The 26,685-nt window shown below is 62.3% G+C and overlaps 1 protein-coding gene across 5 annotated transcripts in view; it reads right to left on the reverse strand.

Moving 5' to 3' along the window:
• ADAMTS7 (ADAM metallopeptidase with thrombospondin type 1 motif 7) overlaps positions 1-26,685 on the reverse strand; it is a 40,367-nt gene that overhangs the window by 7,488 nt on the left and 6,194 nt on the right. For 3 of the 5 annotated variants that reach the window (XR_013556493.2, XR_013556494.2, XM_078449101.2), the window contains exons 2-17: positions 24,802-25,157; positions 23,148-23,313; positions 22,014-22,210; positions 18,496-18,579; positions 18,070-18,194; positions 16,995-17,144; positions 15,782-15,925; positions 7,122-7,266; positions 6,221-6,313; positions 5,774-5,919; positions 5,517-5,686; positions 5,221-5,354; positions 4,310-4,430; positions 3,030-3,274; positions 2,466-2,607; positions 402-528 (exon numbers count right to left, since the gene is read on the reverse strand). Coding sequence is in view for 3 of the 5 variants with exons in the window: in XM_078449101.2 (XP_078305227.2) it covers positions 402-528; positions 2,466-2,607; positions 3,030-3,274; positions 4,310-4,430; positions 5,221-5,354; positions 5,517-5,686; positions 5,774-5,919; positions 6,221-6,313; positions 7,122-7,266; positions 15,782-15,925; positions 16,995-17,144; positions 18,070-18,194; positions 18,496-18,579; positions 22,014-22,210; positions 23,148-23,313; positions 24,802-25,157 (2,545 nt within the window). In the remaining 2 variants the exon portion in view is untranslated. The other 2 variants (XM_078449102.2, XM_078449103.2) reach the window with 2 other exon arrangements.

A 26,685-nucleotide genomic window follows, 5' to 3' on the forward strand; every position in this document is an offset into this window, starting at 1 on the left:
AGGCAGGTCGGGTCAGGGTCCAGGGGACAATCTCCCAGGCACTCGGGGTGCAGGTGGGTCGGGTCGGGTCACGGCCCAGGGGACAATCTCCCAGGCACTTAGGGTGCAGGTGGGTCAGGACGCAGGGGACAATCTCCCAGGCACTCGGGGCGCAGGCGGGTCAGGTCAGGGCCCAGGGGACAATCTCCCAGAGCTGCAAGCCCCGAAGCCCAGTGACAGGACCTCCCCGGGGGGCTGGGCAAGACCCAAACCCTAGTGACCAGGGACATCCTAGGCCAGCTGCTCCAGGCTGGGGTGGTGGTGGCCACGACCTGGGCCTTTAGCCCCACTCCCTTAGCCCCTCCCGTGGGTCCCGGATGTGGGGTGTGTGGCAGGGCCAGGAGCAGTCAGGGCGGGCTCACCGGGCAGGGCACGGCTCCTCGCTGCACTGCCTCTGGCGGTCATCAGGCCGGACCAGGGGGTCACAGTGTCTCTCGTCCACGGGCCCCACCTGTCGCTCGGCACAGTGCACAGTCTGCCTCTGCACGCCTGGGAGGCCGCGGGGGCTCAGCCTGGGCCCGGCACCCAGGGTGCCCCCTGCCCGGGCTGCCCCGCACCCAGAGACAAGGCCACACCCGCTCCTCTAGAACCCTCCCAGAACGAGGCCTCCGCCTCCACCCCTAGACAGGGACCAGAGCGTGGAGGTCCGTGGCGTTGAGGGCCCAGCCCCTCGGCGTCCTAGCTGGGAGGCTTGGGCGGCTCACCTGGCCTCTCTGCACCTCCGTGTATTTATCTGCAAGTGGGAGGAACAGTAACACCTGCCTCGAAGCCAGGGTGTGAGGACAACACGTGGTCGTGCGAACCCAGCCTCCCCTCCCAGCGGGGTCAGCGCTCGGAAAAGGCGGAGCGAGGCCACTCGCCAGACCCCCGAACAGACACTCCTCTCCAGCCCGCCTTTGTCACTGTTTCTGTCCCCCAGCCACCACCTGCCTCTGGGCCTTTGCACGACCGCACTCCTCCCCTTGGACGCGGACCCCACACTGTCTCCGGTGGCAGGACCGTCCAGCAGGCCCTGCCTTCCCCTGCTTCCCTCACAGGCCAGAAGACCAGGTCTCCTTGGCCTGAGCCTTCCGTCCTGTCCACTCCTCCTCCCCTAACAGAATTTTGGTTCTCTGCGAGGGCCTGCTGAGAACACTCCCCACGGGAGTTCCCATGCGCGAGGGAAGGACACAGGAGAAAAGGACACGAGTCCCTCCCCTGGGGGTCAGCCCCTCGCCCCTTCCTTCTTCCTGCCTGGACCCCAAGAAGGGGGAGGGCGGGGCTACCTTGACACACGTGAGGGGAACACTCGGATGGGGAGAGGGGTCCTGGGTCCCTAAGGCCACCCCGAGCCACCTGCACTGGTGCTCCAGCTGGCACCCCACGACCTGTAGCACCACACGCCCCTCAGCCGCCCACCTGTGAAGCGGCCGTCCGCTGACCCCCAGGGCCCGGTCTAACGGGTTTGCGGTCATGTTTGTAAACGCAAAGACGCTCTATGGGACGGGATACTTTTTAACAGCTTTTGAAAATTTCTGCCAGGTTTCCGTGTGTCGGTTTCCACTTTATCACCACACGAGGTTGTTAAGGGACGTTTGAGGGGTGCCTGGGTGGCTGAGTCGATGAAGTGTCCAAGTTTTTATTTGCCTCAGGTCGTGATCTCGTGGTTCATGGGTTTGAGCCCCGAGTCAGGCTCTGTGCTGACAGCGCGGACCCTGCTTGGGATTCTCCCCCTCCCCCCACCCCCTCTCTGTCCCTCTCTGACTCACGCTGTCTCTCAAAATAAAAAACTAAAAACTAAAAAGGAACGAGCAGACATCTGTCCCAGACTCCTGATGCTGAGATCCCTGGACACTGAGGGGCACCGGGGGTGACGAGCCCCGGGGAACAGGGAGTCAGCGACACTTTTACACGTCTCCTACAGTTGGAAGAAATGAGTGCGCGTGGGGAACAGGCCACTGGGCCCAGAGGCTCAGAGCGGGGGTGGGGACACGCTGGTGGTCCTGGCTCCCTCCTCCCCACCTCTCCTCCTCCTCCCCATCCCCCCTGCGAAGCCCCTCCTGGGGCAGCAGCCAGGGAGCACCAGGCTCTGGGCCGCCCCGGAAGGAGCCGCAAAGCCCATCTGCAGCAGGAGGTGGAAGAAGGAGCCCACGGAAGGCTGCGAGGACGAGGGTCCGGTGTCCGGCGTGGGACAGAAGCGCCGGTGAGGGGCCTGCTGAGCAGTGAGAACCAAGGAAGGGGCAGCCGGCGCGTCTCTGGGGACAGAGTGCCAGCAGCTGAGACACACCGGGCGCACAGCACGTGTCCGGTCCTGTGCCGGCCTCTCCCCTGAAGGACCCAGGGGCAGGGCTGCCGGCGGCCCCGCTCTGGACACGGGGGCCCGAGAGCCGCACGTAAGCAGCCAGCCGGAGGCTGAAGCCGGGCACCGCGCCCACCCCTTTCCTCACCTGTGCCACAGGTGACCGTGCACTGGCTCCAGGGCCCATAGCTCCAGGAGAACTCGGGCGGCTGGCCGTGGCCGTGGCCATCCTCCTCCCTGTGGATGGTGTACTCGTAGCGCACCCCGGGGTTGCTCTCCTGGAAGAGCAGCTAAGGCGGGTGGGCAAGGGGCCCCGTGAGCACGAGGCGTCCCCACCACCCACCCAGGGGGCCACGAGCACGAGGCGTCCCCACCGCCCACCTGGGGCCACGAGCACGAGGCGTCCCCACCGCCCACCTGGGGCCACGAGCACGAGGCGTCCCCACCGCCCACCCGGGGCCATGAGCACGAGGCATCCCCACGAGCATGAGGTGGCCCCACGAGCACGAGGCGTCCTGCCACCTGCCCAGAGTGATCACTGGAAGGGACCCAGCCCCAGCCACCTCTGGGACCTGGGGCTACACCGTGGGGCTGTCCTAGAGACGGGGGAAGGGAGGCAGAGGCCCAGGGCCCTGTCTCACCGTGGGGCAGGGGGTGCTGGACCCCCGGGGCCCAACTCTGCCCCCCACCCTGGGCCTCGGGAGGCAGGCACCTGGATCCAGATGGGCTCGTCGGTGGGGCCGGGGGCCGTGAGGTTCTCCCAGTTGCCTGTGCGCGCGTACGTGAAGGTGGTGCCCGCCACCGGGTAGTCCCCGCCCCACTGGATGGTCCAGCCCCCGTTGAGGAAGTACTTGTGAGGGTCCTCGCTCCGCAGGGCCAGGAAGTTGGCGGCCTCAGCCACCTCCTCGATGCGGATCTCGCGGGCGCCAGCCGGGATCAGCCCCACGTCCACGTACCCTGTTGGCCAGGGGGTGTGCAGACGCTAAGAGGCTGACCGTCCCCTTCCCTCGCCCCCCTTCCCGCTCCACCCGGCCTGCTGACGGCAAAGGTCCCACCACCAGCCCGGGGCCCAAGCTCCTCCAGAAGGCAGAGGGTCCCATGTGTCCTAGGTCACCTAAACCTAAAGGGGACCCTCAAATCCTGCCCCCGTGACCCATGCCCCTTCACGCCTCTCCTGGATGCCTAGGCTGGCTGGGCCCTTCCCGGGGACACCCTCCGTGCTGCCCACACAGCCCGTTCCCGTTCCTTCACTGACTCTATGCGCTTTACCCGGTGACGCAGGGGCTGCCGTCACCCCCATCTGACCGGTGAGGAAACTGAGGCCCAGACAGATTAAGTAACATGCCCGAGGGTCCTGCTGGGGTATGAATGGGGCTCCAGGGTCCGAGCGTCCTGGCCCAGCGCCCGAGGCCCCGCTCCTTATGGGTGCCTGCACAGAGATGCACCCGGGCCTCGGGGACACAGCTCTTTCCTGCGTGAAACGCTCCTCCCATCTCACCTGGGTCTTTCATGCACCAGCTAAACTCCCCCCTCCTCCAGGAAGTCTCCCCTCACCTCCCCGGGTCAGGACCTCCTTCCTCACAGCCTGCTGGGCCCCCCACAACCGCACCTGCCACACTGAAAGCTTTCGTCACCTGTCGCTGTGAGCTCCTCACCTTCAAGCCCCCCTCACCCAGCACACGCAGCCGGCACTCACACGGCTGAGGGGGTGGAGTTGGGGGGGGGGCGGCTCTCTGAAGCCTCACAAGAAGGCGGTAGCCTCTGAAGGGGCTGGCGCCACCCATAAGCCTCATCAGCCAACCCGGGGTCCCCGGGGCAGGAGGACTCCCCTGAGTACACGTCTCTGTGTCTGGGCCAAGGTGCCCGACGCCCGAGAGGACCCAGCGGGGTGGTCTCCCTGCCTCCGGTCTCTAGCCCGGGCGGGACCCCGGGGATCAGGCAGGGCTGCCGAGTTAGGAGGACCCCCCCCCCGCCCACCCACCCACCGCGTACCCAGGCCCTCAGACTCCTCGAAGGTCCCGCTCACGGTGTGGCAGGTGGAGCCGTTGCCGTGGCACACGCCACAGCGGTCCTCGACAGCACCCGAGTCAATCTCGAAGTCACAGCCCACGTTCTGGAACACACGGGAGGGAGTCCCCAGTGCCTGGCCACCAGCTGGCAGCCCTCCCTGGCCCCTGCCGCCAGGGTCCGCCGGGGTGGGAGCAGGCCCCCGCTCCGCCTGTCCCCGGGTGTGACACAGGGGGATCCACGCGTGCAGTGAGGCCATGCTGAGGGGTCACGAGGTACTGGGGGGGGGGGGGAGGGCCTTTCACAAAGAGCTACAGCAGGCGGGGCACTGGCACCCCAGGGGCTCCCCCAGCGTGGACGAAAGTTTCCCGGAAACAGGAATCTGTATCAGAGGCCCCGGGCAAGAGCGTCCCTGCCACTCTGGGCCCCAGTGCATCGGGTGGGGGACAGTGGCTGGGACACGGGTGGGGAAGAGGCCGGGGCTGACGCCAGAAACGAGCATACACGCTGCCGGCGTTACTGACGCTCATCTGCCAGGTTCGGGGCCCTGCATGTCCCTGCAGTGACGTCACCGAACCTGGTGACAGGGGTGCAGAACCGGCCACTTTCTCTCTCAGAGGACACCACTGCCCGGGGTCATTCGGCCAGCAGGAGGCTGACCCGGGCTCTGGCTTCCCGGCAGGGGCTGTGCAGGTGCGGGCCGAGCTTCAGAGGCTCAGACAGCAGGCAGGGAGGAGGGGAGGAGGGCCACGGTGCAGGGGCTGGGGGTACACGGTCTGCCTGTGAGGGGCTCCAGTGCTGGTGGGGGCGGTGGCCTTTGCTGACGGGGGCCAGAGGGGGACCGGGAGGGAACCCGGGGCAGCTGCCGTGGGAGACGCCCCTCCCGTCGGGCATACCTTGCAGATGCCATTGATGCAGAGGTCGTGGCCGGGCCGGCCCTGGTGGCAGGGGGTGCCATCCACCACAGCGTCCCTGAGCTTCTCAGCAAAGTACTCGCTCGAAGGCCGGCAGTGCAGCTCACAGGGGCTGGCTGGGGGCCCAAGGGGAGAGCCGTGAGGGACAGCCGGGGCGGGCGTCGCACTGTGTGTCAGGGACGGGCTGGAGGCTCCGGGGACGGCACGGCCCCCCTGGGGTGGGGTCCCGGCTCCTGCCACCCACCCCCCGGCCCCTCCCCGAGGGCGGCAGGACTCACCGTCGTTGAGCACCGGCACCCAGGTGTGTAGCTGGCCCTTGTAGAGCATGGCGTCGAAGTGGCTGCACTGGACGTGGCGGAACGAGGGGCGGCCGGGGGGGCAGGCCTGCAGGTTGCACAGACGGAAGCGCTTCCGCTCGCCCACACAGTACTTGCCCTTGTACTTGGGCCTGTTGGGGGGGGGGGGGGGAGGCAGAGTGAGCGCACGGCGAGCGCGGTGCCACCGCGTCCCCGGGTGGCCCCAGCCCCACACTCACACAGGCTGCGCGCACCGCCGTTCGGCACTCTGCACGCCCACACCACAGCTCCGCGAGCAGACGGACCAGGCGCTCCAGCCCGACCAGCCTCCGTCCACAGCCTCAGGCCGGAAGCCGACAGGAACACACTCCCCGTTCAGACACCACTACCGAGACAGCCGACCAGGTGGAGACGCGCACCCAGGCCAGTCGGCCATCCCCGCCCTGGTGACACTGTGGCAGCTGGGGGGCCGGGGCAGGCAGAGGACAAGACCTCTCAGGGGAGAGGAGGCTCCTCCCAGTGGTGGAGGCGCACAGGAACGACAGAGCCCAGGTGCCGACTTCCTGGTCCAGCGCGCAGGCGGGACAGGACAGAGAGGCTGGGCTCCGAGAGCCTGAGCCAAGGCTGCCTGCAGAGCAGAGGCATGCTGGGAGCCCCATCCCCCCCGACCTGACACTGCCCCCTACCTTGCTCTCCCCACACCTGGTGCCGTCCACAGCTGCATCCAGCTTGGAGTGACAGGTGGTCCCCACGGAGCACCAGAGTGTGTGGCACACATTCTGCAGGGAGGACACAGGCCATGCCCTGACCCCTCCCTGCTGCCTCCACCCGCCCACCCCTCACCACCCTGCGTGGGGCTGGCACAGGGTGGGGGTCTGCAAATGGGATTCCCAGAGGGCCCTTCCCATCTTCTCCCAAACAAGAGGCGCTGGGGGCGGCCGGCACTGGGGCTTGTTCAGAACGGCCTCCAGCCCCGCCCCCTCCCCAGCCTCCCGCCCACCTCTCCAAGCCCTGCCCATACATCTCCCAGCCCCGCCTACTCCCCCGCCCAGCCTCCCGCCCACAGCTCTCGCAGCCCCGCCCACACCTCTCCCATCTCCACCCCCTCCCCGCCCTTACCTTTCCCAGCCCCGCCTACTCCCCCTCCCAGCCTCCCGCCCACACCCCACAGCCCCACCCACACCTCTCCCAGCTCCACCCCCTCCCCACACTTACCTCTCCCAGCCCCGCCCTTACCTCTCCCAGCCCCGCCCACTCCCTTAGAAAGACCCTCACCCCCACCAAACCCGGGGTCTCTAACAAGGCTACGAAGGCCTTCACTTCGGGCAGGTCTCCCCCAGGGAGGGGGGGGGGTCTCCCCCAGGGTTTTATTTTGCCTCTTCTAACCCAGCCCTGGGAGGTGACGGTCTCGCCCATAGCCGCAGTTGGCAAATGGTCCACCCAGAATTCAGAGCTGGGTGTGTAGCCCCCCGGCCCGAGGCGGATCCCACAGGCCGAGTCCCCCAGCATCACGTGTGGGGTGTGGGCCGAGCGCAGGCGCTGCAGGCTGCGGAGGGTAGCCCCGCCCCCACCTGTGCCCACACTCACGTCCATGTCCTCACAGAAGGCCGAATAGGCCCCATACTGGAGGCGGCACTGGTGGCCCACGTCGTAGAGGACCCCGGGCGGCACCGAGGGGAAGTCGATGACATCCTTGGTGGGAGCATCGTCCAAGCACAGGCCCCACCCCCGGCTGCAGAGATGGGACAGGGGACAGGGCAAGGGGGACAGCCTGAGAGACCCATCAGGGAGGCCTCGGAGGGGCGGGGCGGGGCAGGGCGGGGCGAGGGCGGGGCGAGGGCGGGGCGCGGCGAGGAGGGAAGAGCACTAAACCTGTAGGAAAACTGCAGCCTCCTCGCTCACCCCAGCCTCCCCTCCGACCTCCAGCCCAGACCCCCCCGGCCCAGCATTCAGGCCTTCCTGCTCCCTCCGGGTCTCCGTGTCTCAGGACACACTCAGGCTCCCTAACCAACTGGCCCCACCCCCAGGGCCATGGTTCCCACCCACGGTGCTCTAGCACTCTCCTGTGAGGACTGTCTCCTGGATCCCCTGCCCAAAGGCCCGGCCTCAGAAGCCTCCAGACCACCGATCCCCCTCCTGGCCCTGCTCTGAATTCCTGCAGGCTCGGCCCCCCCCCCCCCCCCCCCGCATGGGGCCACGGCCGGCCACGTCAGTGAGGGATCTGGAGAGCATCAGGCCACAGCTGATACAGCAGCCAGCGCCTCTGACACCCCACCCCGGGCTGAGATCTAGGGTCTCTGTGGGGGACCACAGCCTGGGAGAGCCTGGGGCAGCCCTGCCTGCCCATCACTCCCTCATTTACTCCTGCCTTCCCCCTGGAAGCACAGGGAACCCTGATCGGCAGGCGGGGAGCACAGAGACAGAAGGTATCCCAGGCCCAGCTCGGGCCCACTTATGCCAGCGCATCTCTCCACGGGCACCTTGTGCACAGCTACCGCCTCTGGGGGCCAGTGACCATCCTGCTGCCCTTGCCAGGCCCACATGTTGACCAACGAGCCCAGGGCTCACTGCCACCATGCAGGAGTCAGAAAGGTGTCCGGGGGCCTCCCTCCCTCCCTCCCTCGGGGCGGCAGCGGCTGGGGAGAACTGAGGTCGGGGGTGATGGGTAGCCGGCCCGGGCAGCACGGACACCCCGGCCAGGCAGGGCAGAGGGAGGCAGAAGCCCTCCGGTGTTCCAGCCTGAGGTGCGGGGCACCAGATGAGTGGAGGGTCCTGGTTAGGGTCGGAAGGCTGGAGGGGGTGGGTGCTGGGGTCTGGTGGGGAGGCACAGAGGAGACACCACAGGATGGGGACAGGCTGGGAGATGGACTCGGGCCAGCGCACAGGCGGGTGTGGGGAGAGGCCGGGGCCGTCAGCCCCTGGGACCGCGGGTGAGATGGGGTGGGGGTCTGGGGTCTCCCGAGTCCCCCAGCTGGTGGCAGGCCCCAAGCTCCACCCAGAGCTGCAGCGAACACTGAGCCCGGACTCCCGCTGAGGGTCCTGAGGACCCCTCCCCCCAAATCACCTGGACCATCTGTGCTAGCGGAAAACAGAGCCTGTCAGCTGGGCGTTGGCAAAAGAGCAGCTGTGGGACCCAGCCCTCTGCCCCAGGTGACCACAGGCCAGGTCCTCGCTTGCTCCTCAAACACCCTGGGCAGAATCTAATCCCCTTTCTCACACACACAGGGCCCCCAGGGCAGAACGTCACTGGCCCTGGGTCACACCGGAGAGCGGTAACGTCAGAGTCTGAGGCCAGGCCCGAGCCGCCAGTGGCCACACGCGTCCACTTGCTGGGCTGCCCGGTGCACAGCTCCTCCCCTCCGTCCATAAGCCCGACCTCAAATACTTCACCCCAGTGCAAGTTCAAATCCATGGCAGCTGAGCCCTGGCAGAGAGAAAGCAGTGTTCTGACTGCTGACCTCGGTCTGGGGCTCCCTGGGCCTGTGCCCTGGGGCAAAGCGTCAGCAGGACCCAGGGACTCCTTCTGTCCTGCAATTCAGGATATGGGCCAGGAGGGCTCACCGCCTGGGGGGAGCTCGGACCCAGCCTGGGGGCTCCTCCAACCTGCAGTCTAATTCGCCCCAATGCCACACCGGGGCCAACCCCCGGGCTGTTTCCTGGCTGGAACCTGCCACGTGGTCCTGTGGGCGGGGCGGCTGGAGTGACAACAGCCCATCTGGTCCATTCTGTGTGTGCGCGAGAGGCTGGGGGCGTCGGGGGACCCTCCGGCACCCAACACCAGAATCGGGGCCACGTTCGGGCCCAAGCGCTGATTGGGAGTGGGAGCCCCGAGTGTGGCTCCCCGCCCAGCTCCAGATGTCGCGTGGCCTGGGCCGTCCCTCACCTGCCCTGGGCCTTCACGCAGGAGGCTGAGGCTGCCTGTGGGACCGAAACCACAGAGGTATAAAAAGCCGCACCAGCCCTCCGGCCAGCTCACCGCCAGGTTCCTCGCACGGGGGACACACACCCACGGCTACGGGTGGGGGCCAAGAAGCGTCCGGTCCGGGGGGGAGTCCCAGGGGGCCCGTGGGCGCCGCGGGGCCTCCCCCAAACCCAGGGAACACTGCCTCACCCCATTCGGCACCGTCTGTGCGTCCTTTCCTTCTGCCCCGCTCCCCGAGGGCGGAGCTCGTCCCAGCCCCCAGCAAGGACACGGCGGGCAGAGGGGCTGAGGACGGGCTGCTCCACGCCTGCCACGTGAGCCCCCCTCCTTGCAGCTTTCCTGGGCCTCCAGGCTGGGGAGGCAGGCGCGGGGGCCGGCCTGAGGAGAAGAGCCTCCACTGCGGGCACGCCTCTCGCCGGCCACCGCCCCCCTGCAGCCCTCCTCAGTGCCCCGGCCAGCCCAGGCCCCGGCCTGCTCACCCCACCCCTCGCTCCAGGCCCCAAGCCAAGTCCCTCACGCATTCCAGCAGCTGAAAGCGAGCACAGAGACCCCTGTGTGTCTGTGGGTCCTGGGGGCAGGGCGCGGGGGTGGGGCGCTCCCTGGGTGGGGACCGCTGGGAACAGCCCTGGGGGAGCTACGGGGAGGGGAGCACATCTTCCAGCCTGGCCCCTTATTCTCTGCCCCCAAGTGGGGCAGGAGACACACCCCTGGGGTGTTTTCAGGCCTGACCCACATGCCCAGGCTGCTGCCCTGGTTCAGGTCCATATTCCCTGTGGCTTACAAGTGGTGATAACAGAAGCCCTGAGCACTAACCACGTGCATGGCCACGTGCTGGACACTGACGTGTCTGCGGGCCAAACCTTCACAGCCACCCAAGAGGCAGGCCCGTCACGAGCCCCATGGAACACGTCTGTCAACACAAGGAAAAGCCGGGGCCAGAGTCCAGGCCCTAACCATCATCCACGACCCCTCTCTGCCTCCTCCCTCACCCCAGCAATGCCTCCTCCGTCGGGGGCCAGCACCCCCCCCCACACACACATTTAAACCCCACACTGAGCGACTTCTAGAAGAACATGGCAGACGGATCTCCACTCCCTCCCTGCAGCCCAGGACAGTAAAGGAGTAAAGGAGGCAGAGGTCCACAAGGACAAAAGGCGAGGGAGAGGTGACGACGGCACGTGGAACAGGTTAGCAAAACCGGGGAGGCTGGAAAGCAGCCGGTCAAGCAGTGGCTGACCTGGTCGGGCAGTGAGAGTCAAAAGCCAAGTCCAATGGGGAGAAACCACCCAGAGGCAGAACCCCAGAAAGGCTCAGGCTTAGGGCCCCAGGGAGCCATGGAGGCTGGAGCGCCAGCAAGACTGGGGACAGGAGACCTCAGACCCCACACCTGCTCCCAACCCCGTGTGGCCACCTGCAGAGGGTGGGGACCACTTTCTGAAGAGGGTGAACCAGAGGATCTGGCCCAGGGTGACCTACAGACAGACCGACAGAGATGAGGACAAATTTAAGTCTACAAGCTGCCAAGCCCCTTCCCCACCTTATGCGCCTCCCCCCACCCCCCACCCCCCCCCAGCCTAGGTGCCAGAAGCCACAGCCAGACCTACACGCCCAGGACAAGAAGAGAGAGTTCCTCCCTGAGGAAACAGACCCGCTCCATAAAAGAGCTCTAGACACTGGTATGTGACAACCTACCGAGGACACAGCCCCATCTCGCCCAGTCCCCCGCACGGACTCAGAAACACCTGCCAACCAGTGTCCCTGTGCCTCCCCCTGTGTGTGACAGGACCTCAGATAGTTTAAAACCTCTAATATGAAAGTTTTGGTTTAGTTTTGTTTTTTAGAGAGAGAGAGCAGGGGAGGGGCAGAGAGAGAGAGGGAGAGAGAGAATCCCAAGCAGTCTCTGAGCTGTCAGCACAGAGCCCAACACAGGCCTCGAACTCACAAACCATGAGATCATGACCTGAGCTGAAATCAAGAGTCAGAGGCTTAACTGACTGAGCCTGCCAGGTGCCCCAAATGTGACAGATTTTTTAAAATTAAAGAAAGATAATGCAGGGAGAAGAAAATAATTAAATCCATACAAAGAATAACCTCAGGAAGAAAAAACAAGAAACAAGTATGGAAACGTGACAATAAGAAGGAGGAAGTCAGGAAGTTAAAAGTACAGTACAAAAAACTTAATACAAGGGTGAACATGTGGATGCTGTCCAGAAAACAGGTAAAAGCCAGTAAAAAAGTAAAAACTCACAACATGAGAGAGCAGCTGAAGGTCAAAGAGCTCCCGAAGGAGAAAACGAAATTACCAAATGACACAAGAGCATTTCCAGGGGCTGAAGGACAGGCAGTTGTAGGTTAAAAGCATCCTCCAGGTCTAAAGCAGCATGAAAAAGCTCAACCTTACATGTAAAGGAGCCAGAAGAAGAACAAACAAAACCCTGAACCAGCAGAAGGAAGGAAAGAATAAAGATTAGACAAGAAATAAATATGAGAAACATAAAAAAAAAAAAAAAAACATAGTAATACAGATCAGGTTCTTTGAAAAGATCAATAAACTTGATATACCTTTAGCTGGACTCATCAAACCAGTGAGAGAGAATGAGACAGAGACAGGGAGAGAGAGAGAGAGACAGGGAGAGAGAGAGAGAGACAGGGAGAGAGAGAGAGAGACAGGGAGAGAGGTGGGGGGGAGAAGAGAGACAAAAGGCGGGGGGGGGGGGGAGAGGGAGGAGAGGAAAGAAAAGACTCAAATGAACAAAATCAGAAATGAAAGGAGAAATACAGCAGACTCCAAAGTACAAAGGGTTATAATTACAAAAAACCAAATGCCCACATTGAACAACACAGAAAAAATGAATTCCTAGAAACATATAACCTCCCAAAAAGAAATCAGCAATAAATAGAAAACTTGACCAGACCAGACACTGGCAATGAAACTGAATCAGTCATCAAAAACTCCCAACATCTGGTCCAGGACCAGGTGGCTTCACAGGTGAATTCTACCAACATTTAAAGAGTTAATGTCTTTTCTTCTCAAATTGTTCCAAAAAATTAAAAAGGAAGGAAAACTTCCAAATTCATTCTACGAAGCGAGCATTACCTCGATACCAAAACCAAAGACACCACAAGAAAACAGAACTACAGGCCAGTATCTCTGATGAGCACGGGCGCAGAAATTCTCAGTAAAATACTTGCAAACGGAATCCAGCAATACGTTTATAACATCATTCGCTACAATCAAGTGGGATTTATTTCTGGGTTGCACGATTCACAAATCAATCAACATGATACATCACATGAATACAAGAAAGGATAAAAACCGCACGAACCTTCCAACAGGCGTAGAAAAAGCACTGGACAAAGTACAACATCCATTCGTGATAAGAACTCTCAACAAAGTAGGTGTAGAGGGAACGTTCCTTAACTTAATAAAGGCCGTATATGAAAAATCCACAGCTAGCATCATCCTCAATGATAAAGCGCTAAGAGCTTTTCCTCTCAGATCAGGAACGAGACAAGGATGTCCACTGTCACCAGTTTCATCCAACACAGTACACAGTACTGGAAGTCCTAGCCATAGCAATCAGATAAGAAAAAGAAATGGAAAGAATCCAGGTTGGCCAGGAAGACGTAAAACTTTCCGTATCTGCAGATGACATAATACTGTACGTAGAGGACCCGAAAAAGTCCACCAAAAATCTACTGGAACTGATATGTGAATTCAGTAAATCTCAGGGCACAAAATCAATATACAGAAATCTGTTGCATTTCTGTGTACTAATAATGAAGTAGAAAAAGAGAAATTAAGAAAACAACCCCATTTACAATTGCACCAAAAACAAAGTACCGAGGAATCAACTTCATCGAGGTAACAGCCTGCACTCTGGAAACTATAAAACACGGATGAAAAAAACTGAAGAGAACGCACAGAAATGGAAAGATTTCCACGCTCATGAATTAGAAGAACACATATTGTTAAAATGTCTCTACTCCTCAAAGCAGTCTACACATTTAATGCAATCCCTGTCAAAACACCACCAGCAGTTCTCACAGAGCAAAAACAAACCATCCTAAAACGTGGACGGAACCACAAAAGACCCCAAATAGCCACAACAACCTCGAAAACAAAGAACAAAACTGGACGCATCACAATGTCAGACTTCAAGATACGTTACAAAGCTGTAATGATCAAAACTTTGTGGTACTGGCACAAAAACAGATCAACGAAGCAGGGCAGAAAGCCCAGGAACAAACCCACGGTCATATGGACAACTCACCTTGGACAAAGGAGGCAAGAATACACAATATGAAAAAGACAGTCTCTTCAACAAACAGTGTTGGGAAAACTGGACAGCAACATGCAGAACGACGAACGTGGACCACTTTCAGGGCACCTGGGTGGCCCCGTCGGTTAAGCGACCAACTCTCGGCTCAGGTCATGATCTCACGGTTTGTGAGTTCGAGCCCCGAGTTGGGCTCTATCTATACTGACAGTACAGAGCCTGCTTGGGATTCTGTCTCCCTCTCTCTTTGCCCCTCCCCACCTGCTCTCTCTCTGAACAATAAACTTAAAAAAATTTCTTCAATTAAAAAAAAAAATTGGGCCACTTTCTTAACACCATACACAAAAATAAGTTTAAAATGGATTAAAGACCTACACACGAGACCTGAAACCATAAAAATCCCAGAGAAGAAAGAACACGGGTAGTGATCTGACATCAGCCGTGGCAACTCTTTTCTAGGTATGTCCTGAGGCAATGGAAACAAAAGCAAAAATAGAGAACTGGGACCTCGTCAAGGTAAAAAAATTCCGCACAGCAAAACGATAAAACGCTGATGAAAAGAACTGGGGAGAACACACAGAAACGGAAAGACATCCCATGCTCATGGAAGAACAATAAAGGGAGGAACACGGAGAGAAGAAGAGAGGGAGAGAAGGAATCCCAAGCAGGCTCCCTGCTGTCAGCACAGAGCCCAAAGTGGGGCTCGAACTCACAAACCATGAGATCACAAGCTGAGCTGAAATCAAGAGTCGGACGCTCAACCCACTGAGCCACATAGGAGCCCGGGAACAAAGCCTCTCAACGCTGATGGAGAGCGACACAGCCCAAAGCTGATACCAAATCAAACGATCGATCAGGTGTGAGGGTAGAATAAAGACACTTCAAACCCCTTACCTCCACACACCTTTTCTCAGAACCTACTCCGCCAGAACAAAGAAGCACCCCCTCTAAAGTCAGTGGCAGGAGGACCCCGTGGGACAATTTTAGGGCAGGCCCAGAAGGCACCCGGTCTAGATAGGAACGGGAACAGAGGCCACACTGCCTGCTGGAATCAGCACGTGCTTCAAATGTGGACAGAAGGCAGTGACGTGTTAAGAACCGCGAACGACCCAGAAACCCTGTCGTCCCGTGTTATCGGCGTTACCTCCCTGTCCCGGCCACCCACACGCCAGGAGGGAGGATGCAGAGGGGGCCACGGGCCGACCCCCAGACCCTTTTCCCTTCAGACCCCGCTTACTGGCCAGCGTAAGCCGAGGGCGGGGAGTGGTGCCAGAGCACCCACATGTTAAGAAGTGGAATAAAAAATGGGGCGCCCGGGGGGCTCGGTCGGTTGAGCGTCCGACTTCGGCTCAGGGCGTGATCTCGCGGTCCGTGGGTTCGAGCCCCGCGTCGGGCTCTGTGCTGATGGCTCGGAGGCTGGAGCCTGGAGCCTGCTTCAGATTCTGTGTCTCCCTCTCTCTCTGCCCCTCCCCTGTTCATGCTCTGTCTCTCTCTCTCAAAAATAAATAAAAACATTAAAAAAAAAGAAAAAAAGGAAGTGGAATAAAACCCACCCAGTTCCTTTCGTACACTCTTCTGCTGTTCTGGTCAAGGGAGCTACGGGTATGGGCCGTGTCGTTTGGGGCCTTGCACCCGAGGTCCGTTCTCCTACTTACACTTAAAACTGGCACCGTGAAAAATTCTGTGCTAATAACTTACATCTTTAAATTTTCCTTAGCCGAGAACAATGTTAAAGAGCAAATCAAAAACACGGTCACCACTTGAGAGGATCAGAAAGAGGGGACAGGCTTTAGCTTCGGTGCCTCCGGCGGCACTTTCCCCAGGACTCTGTGGCCAAGCGGCCGGGGCCGTGCCCCGTCGGGTCTCCGTCCCGTCCCAAACCCAGGGCTCGACCCCAGCCCCATCCCTAGGTCCCCACGACCCCTCTCCCTCCTGTGGGGTTGCAGGACACGGAGATGGCCTCGGGGACCTCTCGGTCCAGCCGGGGCGGACCGGCCCGTGCCTCTCTGACACCGGGCGGCCCCCCACGGGCCCGGCGGACTTACTCCAGGAACCTGGTGATGTACTCGCGGCTGCAGCGGGACCAGGTGAGGGGGGCGGTGTCGTACAGGAGCTGTGGAGACATGATGGAAGGCCGTTTCCCCACGGGCTCGCAGTCATTGCCGCTTCCGTCGTGCTGAATCCCAAAACTGCGTGAGAGCACAGGCCCCGGGGGCCGGTGAGCTGCGGGGCCGCCGGGCGGCTCTGCCTCCAGACCGTGTGGGGCCTCGGGAGGCCGACCCCTCTCGGAGCCTCAGCCTCCCCGGCCCAGAGCGTGGACGGGCGGGGGCGGCGGCGGGGGGCAGCCTACTGAGCCTGAGGGGCACCCACAGTGACGAGCCACGGCCCCCCGTGGGGATGTGGGGATGTCCCCACATCCACACTGGTCCCCAGCAGGGAATGACACGGGTCCCTCCGTGCCCTGGATTTAAGGGAGTTTGAGCTGCCCTGTCACAGAGAAACTCTCGAGACGCCATCCTGGGGAAGGAGACAAGAATGATTGTCTTTGCTCAGACTTACTACGTGCCAGGCGCCGTGCTAAACGCTTTCAGAAACCCCACCTTGCTCAGTTCTCGGAACTGCCCAGAGAGGCCCAGGAACTAGCCAAGGTAACACAGCCAGGGAACAGCAGATTTGGGGCAGAGCGTTCTCGACCACCACGGGCGGCTTCGAGGCCCTGCACGCGTGGCTGTCACTCAAGGAACCCAGAGCAGGTGAATGAGGACGCCGACATCTCTGACCACCAGGCCTCTCTGTGGCCCACACACCTCGCGCAGAGGGGCCGGCTGGAGGAGCCCTGAGCATCAATGAGTCCAACCCCCTCGAGCAACAAGGGGCACACCAAGGTCCAGAGAGGGCAGGGCACTTGCCTGGGGTCACAGAGCAATCAGACACGCAGGTGTGGGGGACCGAGAGTCAACACGCAAGCAGTGAGCGCACCGCGGAGGGACAGCTAAAGACACTGGTGACTTTCCGGTCGTCTCAACCCCACACCGACCGGGACTCGGTCCGAGCCAGGCCCACAGGCACCCGCGTGGGCCTCCCCACATCTCACAGGGAAGCAGCCCGGTGTGGGTGGGGACATCGCAGGGACAACGTGCGGCCACAGCCAGGCCCGCTTCCCTGGGATCCTGTGGCCCGTGGGCCCAGCTGCCTGGTGCCCCCGACATGGCAGGGGAAGCTGGGGCGTTAGTGCGGAAACGGGAGCAGGTGCGGTACCTGTGTCCGAGCTCGTGGGCCACCGTGAAGGCCAGCGGCAGGCCCGTGTCCTCGTTGATGTTGCAGCTGCGGTGCGGCTGGCACATGCCCGCCACGTGGGACAGGCCCAGGGTCTCACAGGGCCTGTTCATGGCCGCACACAGGTCCTTCCTGCGTCCAGAGAGAAAGGATCCTCAGGCTGACCTGACCAGGTGCCAGGTGCCAGGTGGAACTAAGCCCAGAAGGCCAGATGCTGGGCATGAGGGAGAGTGTAGGCGAGGAGGAGATGGGAGGGAGTGGGTGAGGTGGTGATGGGTGGGGGTGGGGGTGGGGGTGGGGGTGGGGGTGGGGCGAGAGAAAGAGGAAGGGGGGAAGGGAAGAGGGGAGAAGTAGAGGGAGGAGGAATGGGGGGAAGGGGAAGGGGGGAGGGGGGAGGGGGGGTGAGGAGGTGCCCCCATCGTGCCGCAGCAGCATTCACAGGGGACACCTACTTGTGCCTGGGGAGCAGCCCCGTGCACAATTTTGGTTACTGTCCCCGTGAGGAGCGCAGGGACAGACCCTGAACAGACCTGGACCCCAGTGGGGGAGGGGCCCCGGCTGTAAAACCAGGCCGAGAGCTCCTTCAAGGGACCACTTCTGTCTCCAGACTGTGGAGGTGGAGGCAGGATCGCACACGTGTGGCAGAAGCGTATAAGCTACACACGCACGCTCGTGCACACTCAGGGGCAGGGACACCGGGTAAAACCTGAGCAAGTCTGTGGACTGCACGGGCGTCCACGTCCTGGTCGTGGTCTCCCGCTATATTATCTCGGATGCCAGCACCGGGGGCACCGGGGGCACCGGGGGCACGGGGCCTGCTTCGGACGGTTCTGGGAAAACCCACAAGAGCTCCCCAAGTGCTGATGGAACCCAGGGTCCAGCCAAAGGTGCGTGCGCTCCCCTAACACGGGCTCCGGGGGCAGGGCTGTGTCCACACCCCGCCGGGGTCAGACAGCACCGCCCTCCAGAGCAGGCCCCCGCTGGCCACGTTGCCCCCCCCCCCCCACCAGCCGGCGGCCCCCCTGGCCGTGTCGCGCCCCCCAACAGCTGGCGGCACCTGGTGAGCAGGATGGCGGTGTCGTGGTGCAGCGGGTGCGCGTCCCCCTTCATGTTGATGCTCTTTTGCCACTTGCAGAAGCTGCGAAGGGTGTTGTCCGCGTGGTGCGTGACCTTCAGGTCTTCCTGGGGGCAGAGAGGGCAGCGCGGGTCCCTCCCCTGAGCGCCGGAGGGCCAAGCCCCATTCTCCTCCAAAGGCAGGAGACAGAGGCCCGGTCCAGCCTCCAGGGACCACCCCTCCCCACAGGCCCATCCTGGGGGGCACCCGATGGAGGGCCGGCCGGGGACCCGGGGGCGACGGAGGACACCGCCCGGGCCACGGAGGCCCGCCGTGCCCTTCCACACGGGGCCCCTCGGGTGACGGACCAGGAGGGCTCTGGCGGCCGACGCCCATCGCTGGGCAGCCCGCGGCCACGTGACCTCTCACCTCCTCATCCTCCAGCAGGACGAGGCGCACGATGGTAATGTGGATGGGGTTCCCGATGCTGGGGTCGTGAAACAGGCCGGCCACCTGCCCGAGAAAAGGGGGGGGGGGGGTCAGCCCGCCAGCCTGCAGAGAGGTACCAGACAGCCACTGCCTACCTCCGACCACCCACGTCCTCACACGGGGGAGCTCACGCAGCGCACCCACACGGGAACGTGCCCGCACCTGCACACACACCGCAGAGTCTGGACAAAAGGCCGGCCCAGACCCAGGCCCGTTCTGGGCACCAGTGTGGGATCTGCTCACCCAGCTCACCCACCCCAGGGCCCTAGTTTGCCTCCTCTGTCTTGGGCTGGGAGGCCCCGCAGCCTCTTCCTGCCCTGGGTTCACCAGGACCAGCATCCCAGGACTGAGTCCCCCCACGAGGCAGGAGACGCGGGCCGGGACTAGAGAGGGGGCTCGGGCAGGCACAGGCCCCCAGAGTCTCCCCACTGCCCCACACTCAAGTTCTCCCTGGGGCACAGCCGTGGGGCCAAGACGGCAGGCGCAAACTCTCGGAGGCCCCACGGCTGCACGGGGGCTCCCCACCCGGTCCCAGGAAAGGCCGCCCCCAAAGACGGAAGGTACGCGAAGGTGCAGGGAGACGGGTGGGGGAAGCTCCCTCAGAACAAGAAAGAGGTCAGCCTGCGACAGGCGTCAGGTTCCCAGCTGGCAGAGACGGCGGGACAGGCCAGTCATGAGTTGGCTTCCAGCAGCTTCGTCAAGAAAAAAGATATTTTGATAGAAACGGACAAAACACACACTATCAAGAGGACACAAAAGCCCATTAACAGGATACATTGTTTTTGGAGAACCCAAGGTGCTTCCGTCCACCTCCGTGCACCGCCCCCTCCCCAGCATCAACCAATTCCACCTCCTGGATGCTCCCTACATCCACCTCCAAGGCCACCGCCCAGCCTGAGGCAACAGCCTCTCATCTGGCCAGCTGTAAAGGTCTCCTCCAGCCTCACAGTCACCTGCCACTGAAATGCAAACCCAGTAACCGTCCCCTTGCTTAAAGCAGCAAGTGGGTCTTCCTGTCCACAGGGTGAAGACAAAAGTCCCAGTCCCGCCCCACATGCTGACGGCCCCTCCGTCCTCACTCCCTGGTCCAACCACTCCGGCTCTTTCAGAAGCCCTTGATTCTCCATACCACAGGGCCTTTGCAGATGCTGTGCCCTCGGCCTGGAATGCTCTCCCTCTCGTCTTTCCCAAGTTCTGTCCTCCCGTCTCCAGCTCTCAACCCTCGAGCACATCTTCGGGGAGCCTTTCTTCTGCCAGACACTCCCAAAGCACGTGAATGTGTCCTTCCTAGCAGCCCCTCTGCTGGCCTTCAGATTCCTCAAGATGACGGTTTCGCTGACATGGCCTCGGCCCCGCGGGGTCCGTGTGGGCCCTCTTTCAGCCCAGTGACCCATCTAGCACCTGGCGTGACGGGCATTCAAGAGCTTTTTGAACAAAGGAATGAATCTTGGGCACCTGCTAAAAATTTCTGACGCCTTGTCTCATTCTAAAGAATTCGCAGAAGATGAGAAAAGCACTTTGAAGGAAGTCAGGAGTCTTCCCTAGACCACAGGCAGCAGGTCCCAGCAGAGGGGCCTGGAGGGCGAGAAGCCCCTAAGCTTCTGCCAAGACCGTCCCGACAGCTGGCCTCCCGTGTCCCGAGTCAGGGCTGCGGGCAGCTCCGGCCACCACCAGGTCCTTCCCTTGGCACGTATGACGCCTCCGCCCCCCAAGAGGTATAGACCCCAGATAGAGGCAGAGAAGTATAGACACAGAGCAACAACGGCAGGACCGGAGGGAGGCAGTTGTCACCGGCCGACCCACTCAGCCAGTGAGTGTCTGCGATGGCCTGAGGTCGGTACCGGTGTTTCAACCGGATAAACGATCCCCAGGAGGTCCAGCCCAGCTCTGCTGCGGGCTCGGAGAGCAAGCCTGGGTGGACTGTGGAAGATCTGGGGGTTACAGGTGACCACAAGCTTCCAGTGAGCTGACGGTATGACACAAGCCATTCAGAAAGGGGCAGGCGGGGAACTTGGCTTGCGATGCTCGGAGCAGACCCACCCGAGCTCCCACACACAGGTCTGGGTCTGGCACAGAGGGCACACTGACAAACTGGGGCCCGCAGGAGGCCTGAGTACACAGTGCGGCTGCCCTGAAGGTGGCTGTGGGGCTGAAGGGCAGGTGCTACAGCAGCCACACCAGCAGCAGCGGACACGTGTCAAGCCCAACGTGTACAGTCCTTGTACTGAGAGCCCACCTGCAGTATATTGCTTAATCGTCTTACTTCTAAAGTAGGCATGACCGTCCCCATTTACAGGTAGAGCAACTGAGGCTCTAAGACAGGGTTCACCTGGGCTCAGAACCCAAGTTTGCCCCAAAGCCCCTGCTCTTAACTTCGGAAAATTCTCAACACATATTAGCTTTGAAGGCTCTGAGAAGTCCCGCAGTAAACAGGTCTGTGTTCCTTTCTGTTAACCCTTCTTGCCAAACTTCTTCAACCGTGGCACCTTTTTTTCACAGAACACTTATCAGCATCTCAGAATAAGTCCTCCCTGGAATACGCTTTGCGACATGCTACAAAGAGGCAGAGTTTCCCGGAAGGGAACCTGCTCTTGTGCACCCGTCACTTTATCTGGGGTAGAGCTGGCACTCGGCACAGCAGCGCTAAATAAACAAACACCTGCTCCAGGGAGAAAAGGGAGGGAAGTTCTCCCCACCTCCGCCACGGCTACCCCATCCTTCTGGCAAGCTCTGGCCACCACAGCCATCTCTGGACCCAGAGGCACAGACCTGAGCCCCAGCCCCATCCGTGTGACTGTGAACATGTCCCTTGGCCTCTCTGAGCCTTTCTTCCCTCACCTATGAGATGGGGGTGAGGCTCAGACAGGGCAGTGACTACAGGAGACCGAACAGGCCGGTGTTCCCAAGGCTGCAGCCATCACCCACGGTTCAGCCCTTCTCAGAGGCTGCTGCATGCCCCCCCCGTGTCCCTGCCAGCCCCTGCAGCCTCCCCAGGTGACTGGCGCTAATGGACTCATAGGGGTCCCCTCTCTGTCCCGACCAGCGCTTGAGCTGATCAAAGGCCAGTGAGCGTGAGGGCCAGACCCCCCTCCAGGATGGGGCTCACACAGTGGATGCCTGTGTCCTGTGAGCCTGCACAGGGAGGCAGGAAGGAGCCAGGCCCTGGGCCAAATGGCAACCCTTCACCCAGGAGATGTCCACCAGCCACTAATGGACCCGACAGCCTGGGGTCCGCCCTCCCACTGCCTACAGCACCCGACCGCCCCCCCCACCGCACCCCCAGCTGCCCGGCCCCCCCGACCGCACCCCCACCGCCCCCCAGCTGCCCAGCCCCCCCAACCGCACCCCCCGCCACCCCCCCCACCGCCCCCCAGCTGCCCGGCCCCCCCGACCGCCCCCCCCCCCGCCGCCCCCCAGCTGCCCAGCCCCCACACGCCCGCCGCCCTCCGCAGCCTCACCATGTTCATGATGGTCAGCACGTAGCTCTCGACCTGCGGCTGCCCGTGGTACTCTACCATCTTGGTGTCCGCGACCACCAGGGTCTCCACCCACTTCTCCCTGCTGACCGAGCGCTGATGCAGACGCCTCGGGCGCTGCCGACGCCACTGCTGCCGCTGCTCCCAACGCTCTCGCCGGGCCTCCGGCTCCGTGGACGCTGTGGGCCCCAGGCCGGGTGGGAGTTAGCTGCCAGCAGGCTGGCCCAGGCCGTGCCTCTCCGGGGCCTCTCCTCAGCGCTGGGGTCACAGGCAGCAGCCTGGACTCCCCTCTGTGGCTCTGCCCGGGACCTGTGCCGTGTGACCCTGACCCGGTCACTTCCTCTCTCTGACCCTGAGCATCCCTGCCTACAAACAGGAATCAGCCGAACAGCCACAGAAGCTGACCTCGGGGGGGGGGGGGGGGGGGGGCAATGAAACGGGGGACAGGAACACACAGTGAGGCAGCTCCTGGGCCCCTAGCCCCAGGGGGCTGGTGCATCCCAGCACACGCGGTCCCCAGGGCCCAGCCCGCTGCCTGGGAGACCCACTGCACTGTCCCAGGCTGACCCGGATCAGAAGAGACAGCACATCTACGAAGCAGGAAAACCAAGGCCCAGAAGCATGGCCGGGTATCTGTTCCAACCAGTGGAGTCCCTGAGCGGCGGCACCTTCCGAGGCTGGCGTGGCGGCCAAGCAGTCCCCCAACCCGGCAGCCCACGGCAGGCGGCTCCCTACCTGGACTGGCCAGCACCGTGGCCGCTCTGAAGAAGAAGGGCTGGAGCTAGGTCCCCAGGGACAGAGAGGAGTTATTCTGGGCGGGGACCAGTGTGGGGAAGGGCGGGAGGTTCCTGGCTAGCTGCCCTGGTGGGCCTGGCCAGGCAGTGGGTGAGGAGGTGGTGAGAGGGGTCAGCCCAGGGCATCAGCTGGGGCAGGCCTGGCAGGCAGAGGCCTCAGGCCGGAGGCACATTTGGAAGGCACGGGCTGTGGTGATGTGTCTGTCTGTCTGCGTCCCTTTGGTCCGAGGGGAGGTGTGCATGGAGAGGTCGAGAGAGGCTTCTGGAAAGAAGCTCGGTGCTTCCAGGCCCATCCCCTTCCCCGGGCAGGAGAGGACCATACCTGCTACCCCGCAGGTGCCGGGAGCTCTGGAGCCCCCCAGCTCCGCCCCCTTCTCTGGGGCTTGGCGCTTATAGACCACGTGGGGCTGGGCGTGGCCAGGACGAGCGGGCACACCCTCCAGGGGCTCGATGAAGTAGTCCTCGTTGGAGAGCCGAAACACACCTGTCTGGGAAGAGGTGCAGCCTCACACGGAGCGGATGAGCACTCCCGTCCCCACCGGTCCCGGAGGCCGTGCTGCCCGCCGAGCCCACGCTGCTCCCAGCACCCGGCTGACCCCGAGCGCGCGTGCGTCTCCCGCTCCGGGCCTTTGTTCACTCCGGACCCTCCGCCTGGCACGTCCTTCCCGGCCGTTTCACACCAAGGGCCTGGGGGCTGAGCCCCGGAGCCACCAGCCTCCGAAGATGCCACACACGCCCACCTCGCCCCCCCCCCCCCCCGCCCTGTTGGGAGGAGACCGGAGCACCCTAGATCTGAGATGGCATCTTCCGCGCGGTCCCAGACGGCCGTCTTGAGTCGGGCGGCCCCGGGGCCAGCAGCCAGACCATTTCCCAAACGGCCGTCTTGAGTCGGGCGCCCGGTACACCCAGGCCACTATCCATCTCCCCTGCGTGCCAGCCATTGTGTCGTCTCAAAGCTGGCCTGCAGCCCACTCTCCCGGAGGTGATGAATCACTCCAAGTGCAGCTCTCCCCACACCCCAGCCACGGAGATGCTCAGTCACCAGGACATCCCACTCCCTGGCCCCAAGGCCTTCGGAGAAGGGAAGCCCGGCAGGCGTGTCTTGGGCACATCCGCCGCATTCAGAGAGGCCCTAAGAGGGAGGGATTTGGGGAAGTGTCTTTGGGCAGCCGGCCACCTCCTGAGGAAGCTCAGGGCTCCGGCAGGGAAGAGGGTTTCACCCCCCCACTGCCCCACCCCGCAGCTCCCTCCACGGCACCAAGTGTGCCCCTGGGGCTGTGCAGGGTCGAGGTGAGCCCCGCGTGCCAGAGAGTGCCCCCCCCCCCCCCAGAGGGGCTGCAGACCCGGGTGTGAATGCGGACTGCAGCACCGGCTAACTGGGTGGCCCTGGGCCAGTCCTCTCCCGGCCTGCTTCCTCATCTGTTAATGGGAATGACACCCGTATGAACAGCTGCTGCGGATCCAAGGAGATTAGCGAGAAAGGGCAGGAGCCTAGGGCCTGATGTGTGGCAGCTGTAGCGTGGGCTCTCATTAGGCGGGTCCTGCTACTGCCCGTGGCTCCTCCTGAGCGACCTCAGCTGAGGACCGGGGGGAGGGCAGAGCCGGTCACCTAGCCCAGAGCACTGGGGGTCCCCGCGCACCCCAGCAGAGGGAGGCGACCACGTCCACCCAAAGGCCTGCTCCCCCGGGGGGTGAAGGTGAGGCTGCCTGTCCAGGAGAAGCACAGCCCAAGCGGCTGTGGGGGAGCAGTCCTAACTGAGGCCGCCAAGGAGCAAGGACTGCGCGGTTCGAGGAGCTACCTGGCCTGCACAGGGATTCTCCAAGTCCGCTCTCTGCACCGGCAGAAACGGAGGCTTCGGACACTCACCCCCACCCTCCGAGGCTCTGTCCTAACAAGGCCTGCGGGCGCTCTGGCTCCGTTCAGGACTGAGCCCCGCCATCCCGGAGGACCGGCCGGGACTCCCGCGCTCACTCACCAGCCCGTCGCAGGCGCTGATGGCCGCCAGGCCGCCCTCCAGCTCGGGGTCCTGCACCTCGCCGAGCAGGTGGCAGGCGGGCGCGCGGGCGCGGATGTGCGCGCGCCCCAGGCCGCCGCGCCGCCGCGTCTCGCTCACGAAGCCGGGCGCCAGCAGGTGCGCGTTGGCCGTCAGGTTGAAGCGCAGCTCGCGCCCGCGGTACTGCAGCTCGTAGAAGGCGGGCGCGGCGCGGCGCGCTGACACGTCCCGCTTGCGCAGCGCGCGCGGCCACAGCTCGTACGACAGGAAGGCGCCGCCTGCGTCCACGCGCACCGGGTGCACCACGTCCAGCGCCGCGCGGCCGTCGGCGCCGCTCCCTGCGGGGAGAAAACCGGCCGCGGTCGGGGCTGCGGGGCACCTGCCCGGCCCGCTCCTCCACCCGGGTCACCGCGACGACCTCCCGCGGGCCCCCTCCCCTCGTCTGCGTGCGGCGCAGCGGCCGGAGGAGGCCCGCCTCCGCCCCAAACCCTGCAGTGGCCGCCTCCGAAAAAGGCAGAGCTCTGGCCAGTGTGGCCCCGGGCAAGGTTATTCCTCAGTCTCACCTTGGCTACACCTGCCTCCCTGCGGTTCCCGCCCCACCCCCGCCCCCATGCCGCACTGCCGCCCCCTCCGGGTGGAACACGCTGCCCTGCCCGCTGCCTGTTGTGCAGGTTGTGCAGCAAGACCGAGCCTCGCCTCGAAGCCGCGCCTTCGAGCCCCCGCTCAAAGGTCTCACTGCCGCCTCCCCTGACCACTTTGTTTTAAACAGGCAACTCCCTGCCCCCCTCTGTCCCTGCTTCCTACCCCCCCCCCCTTTTCCCCACAGCACGCAGGGAATGCCATATGCCTTGTTTCAATTTTTTTTTTCTATTTTCTCCCAATGCAAACTCCAGGAGGGCAAGAAGCTCTCCAGTCTTTGTTGAAGACTTTACGGGCCCAGAGTGTCCTAGGACTCTGAGCAGTTAAGACTTAGTTTCTCAGTGAGTGAGTGAATCTGTAGATGGGAGTAATAACCATTTGCACCCTTAGGGCTGTTGGGAGGGTTAGTGATCTGAACCACTTGAGCCACTCCACACAGCAGTGCCTGGCCCGATGACCACGCCTGCCAGCAATTACGATTTGGGGGGATCGTATAGCCTGGTGGACTTTAACATGCGCCCTCAGGTGCCGGAGGGTTCTGCACGTCCCTCCAGGCCTCCTGCGAAGGAGAGATGGAGGAAGACCACGCAGATGGGTGGCCCCCATTTGAGCAGAGCAGCTCTGGTTCATTTGAAGAGAAGGTTCCAGACCTGGAAGACATCTGTCCTCTCCGATTTCCTGCTAACACCAGATTCCTAGCCTTTTTTGCCACACACCCCTTCTCAGAATGTTTTCAAATGCATAAGGTGCAGATGAGTGCCAAGGAAACCGATCATATTGAAACACAGTTATCAGAATAATTTTAGAAGTGGGATATAGAATTACGTGCTCCTTTGTGAACGCATTAAACAAGATCTACGGGCAACTTTTATGGTGATTTTGAAGTGACGAGTATCAACCTTATCTCAAGATACCTGCAACTGTAATGAGACAGAAAAGTGTTTTGGTTGTTTGCCTCGGTAACAAAGCCACAGGTGCTGCTAATGCCATTGTACTTTGGTGCTAATATGCATAATTGAAGGAAATGCAAACGGAGGTAAAAAGCTTGAAGATATAGTATCTTCCCATCCAAGTTCATGGATCCTTTCCATTTTGCCCAAGTCCCTGGGGCCGCAGATTCCAGGAGGGCACCTGCAGTAAAGTCTCCAGGCTGCTTCTGAAGAAAGCAAAGGGAGGTTCAGAGAAGCACACAACCGGCCTGAAGCCACACAGCCAGAGTCATCGAGC

The sequence above is a fragment of the Panthera onca genome, chromosome B3 (assembly GCF_046562875.1).
Source record: "Panthera onca isolate mPanOnc1 chromosome B3, mPanOnc1 haplotype 2, whole genome shotgun sequence".
Classification (NCBI taxonomy): Eukaryota; Metazoa; Chordata; class Mammalia; order Carnivora; family Felidae; genus Panthera; species Panthera onca.